General features: G+C 38.3%; 1 protein-coding gene across 3 annotated transcripts; it reads left to right on the top strand.

Annotated features, from left to right (window-relative positions):
- The first annotated feature begins 1,031 nt into the window (after positions 1–1,031).
- On the top strand, positions 1,032–6,716 carry LOC115748526 (putative recombination initiation defects 3). 3 transcript variants are annotated; one of them, XM_030685025.2, is made up of 12 exons: positions 1,032–1,169; positions 1,970–2,123; positions 3,033–3,186; positions 3,655–3,789; positions 4,187–4,239; positions 4,345–4,539; positions 4,759–4,818; positions 4,901–4,950; positions 5,630–5,783; positions 5,920–6,013; positions 6,299–6,407; positions 6,583–6,716. In XM_030685025.2, the coding sequence occupies exons 1-11, from the start codon at positions 1,105–1,107 to the stop codon at positions 6,403–6,405; spliced, it is 1,221 nt and encodes a 406-aa protein (XP_030540885.1). In that variant the 5' UTR covers positions 1,032–1,104; the 3' UTR covers positions 6,406–6,407; positions 6,583–6,716. The 3 variants fall into 3 exon arrangements, with proteins under 3 accessions (XP_030540885.1, XP_048141001.1, XP_048141002.1); XM_048285044.1 differs by having other exon boundaries at positions 5,600–5,783; XM_048285045.1 differs by having other exon boundaries at positions 5,600–5,783; positions 6,299–6,404; positions 6,581–6,702.
- Positions 6,717–13,286: the final 6,570 nt, after the last annotated feature.

Here is a 13,286-nt window from a genome sequence, read left to right as displayed (position 1 = left end):
TCGTTTGTTTTAAAATTCAATGAGTATTTAATTATAAAAGTTAGTTTTAGGATCGTTAATTGTATAAATAAGTGATAAAAATACACGATATGAATTGAGATTTGATTTTCTTAGATGAATGTTATTACGGAGTAGGAAAGATTTAAATTTTAATATGAGAGCATGCGAGGATATTAGAATTATTAGTTTAAGGATTGTCCGAGGATGATATTTGGGGAAGAACAAAATTATTGGAATTTCTAAACGTAAAAGGTCTTCTTTACTTTATATAATAACAAGTTGTCATGCTTGCGCGCTACGCATGTACACAACCATTTGGAGATCTTATGTTAAATCGTGCTTGTCAAATCTGTTTCCTTGACCATCATTGTAATGAAAAGATGAGTAGCTGATGCACATATAAATACATATGAACTTGAAAAATGACGGTAGTATTTCTATTTTTCACCGTGGCAAAGTGTTAGGAAAGACGCCGGCGCTTGCGAAAACTCCGAGAAAATGGTGGTTGTGTTTGGGAAAAATGCTGGTGACCCAGTCAATAATTCGGTATTGTTGGGATCAAAAGGGTAAATTAGAAAAGAAATAAGTGGCTACGAAAAACACTTTCGGCTTAAAAAATTTAGACACGGACGAATCTTTTCGATCCCACGACAACCTTCCTAAAGAAATTTCAGATTTAAATTTATTTGGATCGTTCCTTTGTAAATTGTGTATTTTTCGTTAATATCACTTAATGTTTGCTACATGTTTTTAAATAAGTAATATGTAGACAAAACAAATTATCTGTACAACAGAAAGTGGGTAATGAAACTTTATTAAAGGAAATGCCAAATCCCAGATGAAGGAGCTGCCAAAACGAAAGACAAAGGCCCAAATGCACGCCGATCCAAAAGGGATCCTACCCGACCCGAGTGGGTAGGCCCGAGAAATCGTATGATTCGACCCGACCCTCCGACTCGGATCGAAGCAATTCCATTTCCCTCCTATAAATAGTCTTCCCAAATCCCGCCAACGTCCATATGTCTCTTTCCGTGATCCGTTAGCTTCCACCTCTCTCTGTTAGAGTGAAGTGAACCTCATCTATTGAGCGAAGAGGATTGAGCGATGAAGATGAAGATCAACCGAGCCTGCGACCTCAGCTCCATCTCCGTCCTCCCTCCTCACGCCAGGTTCGGCGCGTGCACTCTCTCTCTCTCTCTCTCTCTCTCTCCTCCTTTTGTGTGATCGTCCACTTGATTCGTTTCGAGAAATCCTTAATTCCGCAGCTTTAAGTAAGTACTCTTCAACGTTCGTTCGTGTCTATTGGCATTCCCATTCTGGTTTGCTTCAGTTCTCGTGAGTGACGAGCGGATGACGGTGTGAATCTTCCAGTTTCGGGCAATTTGCTGCTTCTGAACTGTCTGTTGTGGCGAAAACTGCACGGAATGATTGTGATTAGACGATGATGACTTTATAAGGTGAATTGGAGCTTGTAAGTTGTGCGTTGCTGGTTCTATTGAAGGATCGAATCTGAGATCACTTCTAACTTTTACCTGAAGTTTCAACAGAGATAAGGAGGCTTTGAATTTGGAAAATCTGCAATTAGGTGTGGCATCATCGTGATGGTCTCTCTTTTGGTTAACCTTTTTTCGGAAGTGACTTGGAAGAGATTATGCCTGTGAGATGATGTGAAAATAGGAGTTTGGCTGCCATATTAATTTCCTCATTTGTCTTTCAGTTCTAGGGAAATCTCGCAATACACAACAATAGTGATTGTCTAATACACAAAGTAACGAGCAACATACTGAATTACCTATGACATTTTCAGTCCTCCATGTTACACATTTCGTGCTAAAACTGTGTAGTCATCTGCTCTTCTTGTAGAGATAATGAAGATCAAAGTGGTTTCGCCTTCTTATGAAGGCGGAGCTTAGCTTCTATGCTGTAAAGTGAAGATCAAAGCTAACTGCTGTTTGGTAATGATGTACAGGAGACCAACTACTCTACAAGCTGTAGGACAAGCATCACAGCTTCAAACGCAGCAACATTCGCAACAATCATTTTCTCAGGGACTTTCATCTCAGCATGGGCTATTCTCTCAGTTCTCTCAGACTTCTCTGGATGAAGTATTAGCAAATGATCTGGTCTAGCCTTGTTTACTTTGACTATCAACATATGAACAGAAAAATTTGCACTCAGCACTCAGGCTTGTTAATTCTCATAGAATGCTTTCACTAGGAAATGAGGTTTAGAAGGTTTAAATTGAATTCCACATGTCATCTCTGGTGTGCAAGTGAGGAACTATGGCTCATATTATCTGGTCAGAATGTATCATATAGAGTGCACTCACGTGTTGAAACTAGTTAATTGCTTTTTTTTAAAAAGGAATTGTACTTTGACTATAAAAGGACCAACTTTTTGTGTCATAAATCTGAAGCGTCTCAACTGTATTGGTTTGTGACATTGACATGGTATAATTGCTTAATGAGATGCAAACATAATTCCTTAGCTATTCACCCCCTTTGATGTTTCGGGAGATTCTTTAGGTCAATGAAACTTGTCGGAAGTTCAGCTGAGGTGGTCCATCATCGCTCTTGACAAGTTTTGAGATGAAATCTATGTCAAACTTGCGCAACATTTTGATGTATCTTTGGATAAATTTGCCGCAACATGATTGTATCTACCAATAGATTATACAAAAGTAACTGACAATTGCCTGCCACTTCTGAATATTCTTCTCGTTGATTACCTAAGTATAACTCTTTCAGTTCAAACTTAGACTCAAGTTTTCTTTCTATAGGTAGGAACATATTTTCTTGATGGATGACATTATTCGCGGTGACGAGAATAGGATCCTGCAAACTCTATTTACCTTTTATCATGCTGCTCAAGTATCATATTTTCACTTGGTGTTTGGATAATAAATGGTGAATAAATTCATATGTATGTAATGTTTCTTCTTTAACATTGAGGTGATTGTGATTTCATCCTTCTATATAACGAGCATTTTAATACATTGATTTCAACATCAGTTTCACACAATTTACTTGCAGAGATATAGCTCTGGAGAACGAGAGAACTCTAAAAGGAACATTCCTTCCTTAGCTCGGGTCAATCATACACGAGAAGAGAGTCAAATGCCAATCTCAAGAAATTCCACCAAAGTTATCCGGAAGTGGAGCGCCAATTCCTCATTAGATGGTGGAAGTAAGCTACAGAAACTATCAACGGCCAGATGAAAATTTCTTAAGTACTAGCTATTCATAATGGTCCTTGACACAGAAGTTCCTGGTTTAATATTAACTTATTTCACTAATCACTGTTTATGATGTTACATATAATGGGGCTTACTGAATTTCACCTGTTGACCTTTTTTTAAGGGTTGTATGACTATTTGATCCATATTGGCACTACAATAAGTTTCCAAAGCTTCGAGGAGCATTATCCTTAGTAGATGTATGACTATTTGATCCATATTTGCACTATAATAAGTTTCCAAAGCTTCGAGGAGCATTATCCTTAGTAGATGTATGACTATTTGATCCATATTTGCACTATAATAAGTTTCCAAAGCTTTGAGGAGCATTATCCTTAGTAGATGTATGACTATTTGATCCATATTTGCACTATAATAAGTTTCCAAAGCTTCGAGGAGCATTATCCTTACTTTTGCAGGTCAGATGACAGAAGAACTTGAGCGCAGAATTGGATTGATGGAAGCTTCATTGAGCAGGTTTGGGATAGTAGTGGATTCTGTCCAGAGTGATGTCATGCAAGTAAACAAAAGAACAAAAGAATTATCCCTAGAAGGTATATTCTCTATCCAATGTATTTGTAACAAATTCGCAATATGAGATCATTTTAGCAGTGTTATTGTTATACATTTTATAGCCACCAATTACCTTCGGGCATATGGGCGTCACTAATCCAATATTAAAGAACTAAGTATATCAATGAATTCTTCTTAATCTATATGCCAATAACTGCCAATCCAATGGAAGAAAAATGTCAATAGTCTCACTACCTAGAATTATGACAAATTCGTCACATATACCATGTGGAATTACATGCATTTCCACTGTGATGAATTGATTTTGCTTTGTATGTTGCAGTCATCTATATATGATGTCATTGCATGATATGGTCTTTCAGTGAGTACTGCAAATGAACCAGTCGCCGTCTGTGTTCTTCTGATTGTTGTTTGCAGTGGAAAGCATACAGCAGAAGTTGATGACCCAGGATAACTCACTGCAGCAAATGGTGACACATCAAATACCTTCTTTAATTTTGTGGTCCTGTTCAAGTGTTCACATCACATGATTGTCATGCATGACGATTTATCACTCTCATGACATGCTGAATTAGAGCAAAGGACAAGAAGATATCAAAGCTAGCCTTGATGGTTGTTTCAAATCTATATCTGAACAACTCGTTAAACACAAAAACGAGGACCAATTGCAGGAAGTCTTTTCAGCACTTTCAGCATTACCGGGGAAGGTAGAAGGACTAATGCTGAAGCTACAAGATCAGCTTCATAATACCTTCACCAAAGAAATGGAGGTACATGGCTATACAACTCAAAATCTGATTTGATGTTTTGCTTAATTTCTGGTAACCTTCTTAAAGGTGAAAACAAATGGTACTCAAGGTATGTTCGTTCCCATCACGAAGAGAATTTCCTTGTGTTTCAGATAGATCATTTACTTTGCACTTTTTCTTTTTCGATCCTTTTTGTGTTTTTATGAGATGAATTACATTCCAAGCCTTGATTAATTCCAGGCAACACGATACATCCCGCAGGACCAAAAATCAGCAGCACGTGCTGTTCTTCCAGTGAAGGTAATTTGATACTCTCTTAAAGATCACATGGACTTGTTGATTGCTCTATAGGAAATGAAGCAATTATTTTGCAACCTTGCAGGGTACCAGCATTTCTGCTATCCCACAAAGGAAAGCACAACAATTAGAAAGGTATCTCATCTTGTCTTTGGCGATTGCTTTGCTGAATAAGAGAAATAGATCATCACAGCCCTGTTAGCAAGGTTAAGTAGTTCGTCGCTCAGAGGTGTCAAGCCTGGATTCCTCATTTTTTCTGATCAGACTATTAGAAGTGAATGTTTCGTGTGAGATCAATATAACTGACAAATCGTAAACATCAAAATATGCACTCGAGTTTTAAAAGCCTATTTGGGTAGCCAGAGGCACTTACTAACAATAATATGCAGGTTTTATTCTTCTCTGTCAAAGCTGAGACGCGCTGACATAATATTTTGTAAAAGCAAGAATTTCCATGCTGAGAATCTAATTACCCTTTCAGAAGGGTGTTTCTATGATTTATTAAAACTTGTAAGATAGAATTTATTGGCTGGTCAAATTACTCTTAACTGTCTTTGTGTGTGGGTATGTGCTTTTGTTTGTGAAACAAACACAACAAAAGAACACAATCTAACTCAACATCAATCGCCATTAGCTGGGCTTAGGATGGATATTTCTGTTGCTGGATTGTTACCTGTGTCTGATCTGGGGTTGAATGTGTGTTTTGATTAGTAAACAAGCTTCCTGCTTACTTGCCTACTTATGTCTTGCTTGTCCTGATTTTCGTCTGTCCCATGTTCCCAAGCATTTTGAAATATCAAAGTGTTGGCTTCAGTTCAGCTGCAAATTCAGCAGAGCGTCTGCAAACCAGTTTGGTACCAAAGACTGAACTAGGAGGGTGGACGTCAGTGAAGTCAGAAAAAACAACTTTTGCTCCTAATTTGCCAACTATGAAGCACAAGCAAAAAGATGTGTTATCAAACAGAAAGGTGTTTCTGCCTTTTCAAGTTTCCTTTTGCTCACCTGGCAATAAAAAATCTTGTAGGAGATGCTTGTCAATTCTTCAACGAAGGATTGGTACAAGTTGTACTGAATTCCTCATCTTACTCGTGGCACTGTCATCAGGTCAGGGTGGATGAAATAGAATGTCGACTTGTGATTGAGTCGGATGAGGAGATTGACAGTGGATTTCCTTGCTTGCTTGATGAGAGGGAGACAGGTAAAATGAATATCTTTTCGTTATGGGGTGATTGTCAGCTGCTAATGGTGGGGAAACAAATGGAAGTATCTCCAGATTCACAAAGCCATTCCGGAGCATGATTTTAATCCATTAGCTCCGCTTAAGTTTGACATGTAGAAATATTATCATTTGCCACAAACCTGATAAGTATCCATGAAAGCTCGTAAATGCCAAATGGATTAATCTTAAAAATAACTCCAATTTTCTGTAGCTATATAGATGTTCCCAAAGAAGCACTATCCCTTATCAAAATTCCTTGGACAGATAGGGGAAGCTCCATAACAGATGAAGTCAAGGTAGAGACTGCACGTATTCTAAGGAAAGCAAGGAAACGGAAGTGGAGGTCTTCCAAAACTATAGTTATTAATTGAAGGTCTGTAACTCCTTTTGCATATGAGATGTTGCACATATAGCAGTTCCTGCCTCTAGAGAGCCTTTTGCTTCAACTTAGGAAGAACAAAATGCATGGCAGATGCAATTACATCTGGTAATGTAGTGGTATTTGTTTGTAATGCCTATCTCATTCTCACTGGGTAATTCTTGGATAGGCCAATGCTTCTTCCATGGCTTGGTGTCGCCAATAAGGCTCAATTCAGAGAGGAGACAAGCCTCGGGAAAAACAGATTCAGTTCTGCTGAATAACCACGATAAGGTATCCTCTTATCTGACTGAGTGTTGTGAAGTGCTGTAATCATTGATCATACATGTAAATCCGGTGTAACTATGTTGCGGACATTTACCTAGTTGTTTTCTTTCATCTACCTCTCATAAAAAGAAGAAGAAGAAGAATCCACTAAGATGTACATGCTGGATATCTTTGACGATTGATATACTCAAGAATGAAGTTGTCTATCAGACTTTCACTTAAGATAACAAAAAAGTGGAGCGATCAGCTGGGTTATGAGATGAATTTCTGGCATTTGGTAGTGGAATGTTATCTCTAGCACAACGCATGCCACTAGCACCATGTACATCCCGAAATAGTTCCATGACGCCCCTCTGCTTGACCATTCCCTCCCTTTCGGGCCATCCCCGTTGCTCCAACTTCCAAAAAAAAGTTGTATTTTTGCCACTATTTTGTAGTTTTTCACCCAACTGACGTCTTTCCATATCACATGAATCCATCTCAAATAAATTTTATGCCTGTTTATCTTACTAGATGACCAGCTAATTTGTCGAATAATTAATCACATAAGTATTTTCTCAAAAATTTCTTTTGTACTTTTTCATAACGACCGCTTTATATATTACCCGAATCCACTTTAAAAGATATGGTGCGTCCGTTTTATTTTGTAAACGGATGACTTTTTATAAACGGATGACTCATCACTTTTATTTTACTATTCTTATTCCGCATAACAATTAGTTTGGAAAATTTCCCTCGTGACCTCTCGGTAAATCACACGATGCCATCTCAAATTTTTGCTAGGAACCTAAATGTTAGATAAGTGGAATAGAGCTTGTTTTCTCATCTAGTCGGCGAAGAAATTAATGATGTCTTGGAAATGTGAAGGGAAGTAGGAGGGGTTAACGGATCCATCCTTTTCGATAGTCCCAAAGGGGCACTCGACATCTGACCAAGCCAGTCCTTTCTGCTTAGTGATTTCCATTCTTCTGACTAATTATCCATTCTCGAACTGTTGCTCACCGGACCATACCTTTTGCCCAATTTGTCATGGAATCCAATTAGTCGTCGGCATCGCTTCAAAGATATCAGGGAATTCCACGATTTAAGCTTCATTTGTTTCGACTCGTAAAACATTTTCTTAAAAATGCGCGTTTGTATGCTTGAAACAATTAATTAGGGAAAAATGCTTTCATAATTGTTATTAATGTCTAGACTTTTTTGTTGATTAAGTAGATATATTCCGTTCATTCATTTTGCAAGAGTTACAAATGATTTTTTTTAGGAAAATATTTTTCAAATTATTCATTTTTTACGAAACAAACGGAGCTTAATAATGAGATGTCCTAATTGCAGCTTACTAAGTGTCTGCACATTCGCATCCATCTATGCAAATCGTAAGTGTAAGATCTTGTTGAACCCGCAGGAAATTCTCATCTACTAAGTCTTTGATCTTACGTTAGACTCTCTCTGGGAGTCAGTGAAAGCTCAAGTTCAGCTTCTTGCTATCGCTCAGAAGAGAGAGAGAGAGAGAGAGAGAGAGAGAGAGAGAGAGAGAGAGAGCATGGGGCATCAGTGGCGGTGTTGAGAGAAGAGTATTCAAAACATTGTTCATATCACGCAAGGAAGGACCACGTTTTGAGGAGGAGAACTGCATAAGCCAAACGAGAGAGAGAGAGAGAGAGAGAGAGAGAGAGAGCATATGGGGCTTAAGTGGGGGTGGTCCTAGGGTTCGTCTTCCATGCACCGATTCATGATCCCGTTCCCGTAGGAGACATCATGATTCTCCTCCTGCACGGGCACGATAAAAAGCGAGATTTCACCACCCCGCAACCCCCCCCCCCACCCCCCACCCCACCCCAGAAAAATCCACGTATCTGATTCTTAGTGGCGGGAACAAAAGAAGAAACGCCACGTTATCTTCCTCACGTGAAATCATGCACACCAAGCATTATCATTACTGTTATCAAGGGTCGGATTTAAAATTGAATCGAATGATGCCAAACCCTAAAAATCGTTTTCCCCCCGGTTTCACCTAACTCAGCAAACGCAAACAAATGCAGCAACGAGACTAAATACTTAAGCGAGACGACAAGGGCGTCGTTGATGATCGATGAACTGGTTGTGATTGTCACGTTGGGGGGGTGGGAGGAAGGAAGGAATGTTTGGTACGATCTTTACATGATAACGGGCCAGCAAACATGGACCCCATCGTCGCAAAAGCTAACACCCACCGTCGGTTCCGCTCGTCAGCTGATTCGACAATCTAATCCTAACTAATTGTAGGAAACAACCAAAAAGTCTCGGCTTCAGGTTGGGCAGTAGATGTTCCAGTTCGGCGAGCTGAATCACTCGACTTTTGCATATCTAAAGGGAAAACAAGATCTATTGCCACGATGAAAATCCACATTCTCGTTGCCGAAATAATCCGTATCGAGATTTATTCAAGTCGCGTGAAAAGCGCAGCCGCAGCTGCGAAATTTCTTAGGGCCCCATAATGGTGTTTATGTCAATTGTTCGTCGATATCGGATATTCGTGTGGTTACATCACTCGGTGAGAGTACTACGACCTAGCTTCTGACGTACCGCAAATCATGCATCCCAGTAAATTGCTGAGTGCGTTAAGGTTACTAAACATGACAATTGCAAATAAAGTAAGCAATTCGAAAATAGGAATTATACAAGAGAGAGAGAGAGAGAGAGAGAGAGAGAGCCGGTTGTGTTTTATTATTTAGACATTAGCTGGAAGAGAGTTTACTAATAATGTCTTGCTTATAGAAAAGTTAATGAGCATAAACTATAAAATCCAACGGAAGGCCGCGGTTCTTTCGGAATCGGGACCGTTGGGTATCTTCAAGGTAAAGCAAACAGGCAATGACTAGCTCTTGTCTCACATGGGCCTCGTCATTAGGCAATTAATCGCCATTACAGTCGGTAATCATTGCGGCGGGCCCGCACGTGGTCCTCTAATGGGCCCAAGAGGACCCTGTGCAGGCCCAACTCAGCGTCACGTCGCATCAATGGTGGACAATAAATAAAAAAAAAGGTTCTTTTCATGGTTGGATACGCCTAACTCCTTAAAAGAAACGCTAGATTTAGATCAAATTCTGATTCTGCCCAGAATTTCCTTTTTATCTGAAAAGAAATCTTAAAGTTTGTCGACGACATAAGGGTGCTCCATACGAAGATGAGGGTATCAATAAAAATCACAAGTTCTGATAATGAATGCACCTTCAATTAGCCCCGATATTGATAATTTTGAAGAAATCGTTCGGTTTTTAAACGTGTGGGCGATCTGGAGCGGAGTAAAGGTTTGAGATTTTCCTAGGAAAAAAAAAAGTTTGGGGCAAAATTGGAATTACAACTATAATTGAGGGGTTTTTTTTTTTTTTTCCTTTTTTCAAAGGTGTTAGCTCTACTGGCATGATGTCGTGCCTGATCGTGAGGTAGCAGTCGTTGAGTTGAGTTGTGCCTTCTTTCTTCTTCCCAAGACAAACCCATGCCTGCAAATTGTCTAACCTCGGAAGCTCTCTCACTGCATCTGTGCTATGGAATTCTGTGCAGATGGGAACAACTTCAATGAAGTGGATGAAAGGGACTTTATTGCCTGAAAGGAGTAAATTTACCCCCATTTACTTTTACAGTAATTTTTTTTTTCATTTAAATGTGAATTTGGTTAAAGAGTGCCATAGCCGCTTGATAAGTAATCAAATAAGAAAAGTCGGCGAAAGCCAAAGTACCTATTTTTCTTGTGTCGTATGCGGTCCGCAAGGGTCGCTGGCCATTGGCCGAGCCCCGGCGATCTTAGCCAGTCCTTCCCGACGATGGTGGGGCAGCAATAGTGAGAGTTTGTTTTACCTTCCTTCCTCTAAAAGAAAAATTTATTGTATAAGCTAATTTAAGTAATATTTAGATTAGAAAATCATATCAAGACCAAAACGACATCGTTTTGGCGTTATTGTTTATATTTTAGCTATATTAATGCCACGTAGGATAGAAAAATAATATAAAAAAAAGTCATAGGCATTTTCGTTAGCCAAATTGGACGAAGTTAACGGAATGATTTGATTGCACCAATTTGATAACTTTTAGGACTTGATCGTACTTTTTGTAAGTTTCAAGATTCAATTGCAGTTTTTGCAATATGCTTTAGTACTTTTAGTATACTTATCACTTAGATTATATAGAGTCTAGAGTCACTAGTCAACAAATCGTACATACATTTCATATTATCGGGGCGAGACGGGCCTCCATCATAACAATTCTCGCTTCTCGTAACAATAATGAAACCTGCGGCATTGCCTCGAAGGAGTTGTCTTTCAAAGTGACCCGAACTCATGATCTAGCTTCCTAAAATTGTATTGGATATCGAATCTTAACCGACCCGACAGCCCACAATGTTAGGTTTGGTATATAACACAGAATTATGTTTCTTCTTAATTAATTTTGCCATAGTCATTAAAAAAAGGATGCTTATGAATGTTTTTCTCCATTCATGTCATTCGCTCAAACTTAATTCGGGCTTAAACTTAGGGGGTCGATCACGCTATCATTCTATCAATGGAGCACGAGATCATGCACTTGACCGGTATGGTTCATGTGCATTGGTGAGAACCGGTCGAGCGAAATTTTCACATACCCATATGAAAAAAAATGTAATTTTCTTGGCTTCTTCAACGTGACCTTTAATCATTTTCATCATGAAAGATAATGATGAGCAGTACCCTTTGAAGTTTGAACTTTGCCAATGCATTAATGATAACGCAATGACCCGAAAACCCCAATTTGATGGCGGGAAGCTAATGCATTAATGATAATTTTCAATTTTGGCGAACCCTCAAATTTCTTCAATGATTCTTGCTTCGGAGCCTCTTTCAAGGAAGAGGCCCGTTCAAACTCAAAACTCGACAGCCATGATTGCCATCATTGTGGCTTTCCTAAAGGTTGTTTCAATGAGTGAAAGGAGGAGGGGAAGAAATGGCCTCTTCTAGATCTAATTATGTTACACTAATCACTACTAACCAAAAAATTAATTTAATGCCCCGGTAAAATCTCCCTTGATGTATCTGTTTTCACTGCACAAGCACAATGTAAAGAGAGAAATAAGCATAATCCGTTCGTCAATAAGCCGATTTGCACATTTATTTCTTTGTTCTCATCTTCATATTAATTATTGGACAGAATATATCATATTGGGTGATGTAAAAATCGTACAGGATTTTTCTATTGATGAAATGTCACTAAGGCAATTCATTTGAATTCAGCATAGTCAAAATGTCATGTGATAAGTTAAAAAGACTTTCTCAGTAAAACCATCAGGAGATCATACATCTGTAAACCCATTGGCCTTTCCTCCGTACATTTGAAGGTCTTATTTCGGCTTAAATTCACTATATGTGCCAAAATTTGTGCATAACGTTCATTTTAGTGTCAAAACTATCAAGACAATCATCTAAGTGCTAATTTTTTTGAAAAACAATAATTTCAGTGCCAAAACTTTCAAAATAATCACTCAAGTGCCAAATTTTTTGAAAAACGATCACTTCAATGACAACTCCGGCAAGCCACGCTAGCTCAAATATTAATAAAAAAAATAGGCCACATCGGATTTCCAGCGAGCCACATCAGCTCAAGTCAAAATTGGTATTGAAGTGAGCGTTTTTTAAAAAATTTGACACTTAATTGATCATTTTGAAAGTTTTGGCACTAAAGTAAATGTTGTACACAAGCTTTGGCATTTGTAGTGTGCTTTAGCTGCCTCTTTTCTTGTGGTACGTTAGTCAGCCTGGTCAGAATTTCATCTTCACAAGTATGTTAGGTTCTTTCATTGACAACCTTGAAAATGCATCAATGTTTTCTTATCTAGCCTATCCGTGACGTAAATTTCATACCGACGGCCATTTCTGATGTCGATTGAGAAATCTTCACCAAGCGAAAAAATTCAAAAAATAGTACTAGAAAATAAATGGCATTCTTGTCTTAAGTGAATTGACATAATTGCCAATATTTTTATCAGCTGCAGGAGTCCACGAGGAAAGAAAAGGGGGAAAAAACAAAAGTTCAGGGGGAAATCTATGGGCCAAGTTCTTTACATTATTATTTTTCTTCAAGCAAGTGAAACAAATACTAAATTTGTCTATGTGCCAAGTCCATATTTCCCTTATTAAAATTCAGGGTGTGTTGGGTTTGTCCTGATCCAATAGGGTGTACAGCTTATTATAATTAGCAGAGAACACATTCAAATATTTGTGAAAAAAATTTGATGACTTTTAAAAAATCAAGCTAAATTGATGTAGGATATAAACAATCTAATTTAATTTGGAACTTACGATAAAATGGAAAAGTACCAAAAAAATCTTCAACCTATTGCAATTTTGCCAATTCAATTGTAAATCTGTTTTTTTTTTTTTTGCCAATTAAGTCATAAATCTTTTGTATCCGTGTCAATTCAGTCCATTTGACCGGTCGGCATTGACCCTCTGCCACCACTAATGTTGCCAATTTTTAATAATATCTTAGTATTTTTCTAACTTATTTATTTATTGTTACTTTTTTTATTATTTTTTTCTTCCTTCTTCCGACCAACCGGAGGTGGAGGGCACGATCTCGTCGTCGTGGGCAAGGTCG

Source organism: Rhodamnia argentea, chromosome 9 (assembly GCF_020921035.1).
Source record: "Rhodamnia argentea isolate NSW1041297 chromosome 9, ASM2092103v1, whole genome shotgun sequence".
Taxonomy (NCBI): domain Eukaryota; kingdom Viridiplantae; phylum Streptophyta; class Magnoliopsida; order Myrtales; family Myrtaceae; genus Rhodamnia; species Rhodamnia argentea.
Note: the sequence above shows the minus strand (reverse complement) of the source record. Positions and strands in the feature narration are given on the sequence as shown.

Excerpts from the sequence above, each read along its gene's own strand:
- LOC115748526 (XM_048285044.1), top strand. The coding sequence starts at position 1,105 with ATGAAGATGAAGATCAACCGAGCCTGCGACCTCAGCTCCATCTCCGTC. Across the intron at positions 4,540-4,758 it reads CCTTCACCAAAGAAATGGAG|GCAACACGATACATCCCGCA; the intron begins GTACATGGCTAT and ends GATTAATTCCAG. Across the intron at positions 4,951-5,599 it reads AAAGCACAACAATTAGAAAG|CATTTTGAAATATCAAAGTG; the intron begins GTATCTCATCTT and ends CATGTTCCCAAG.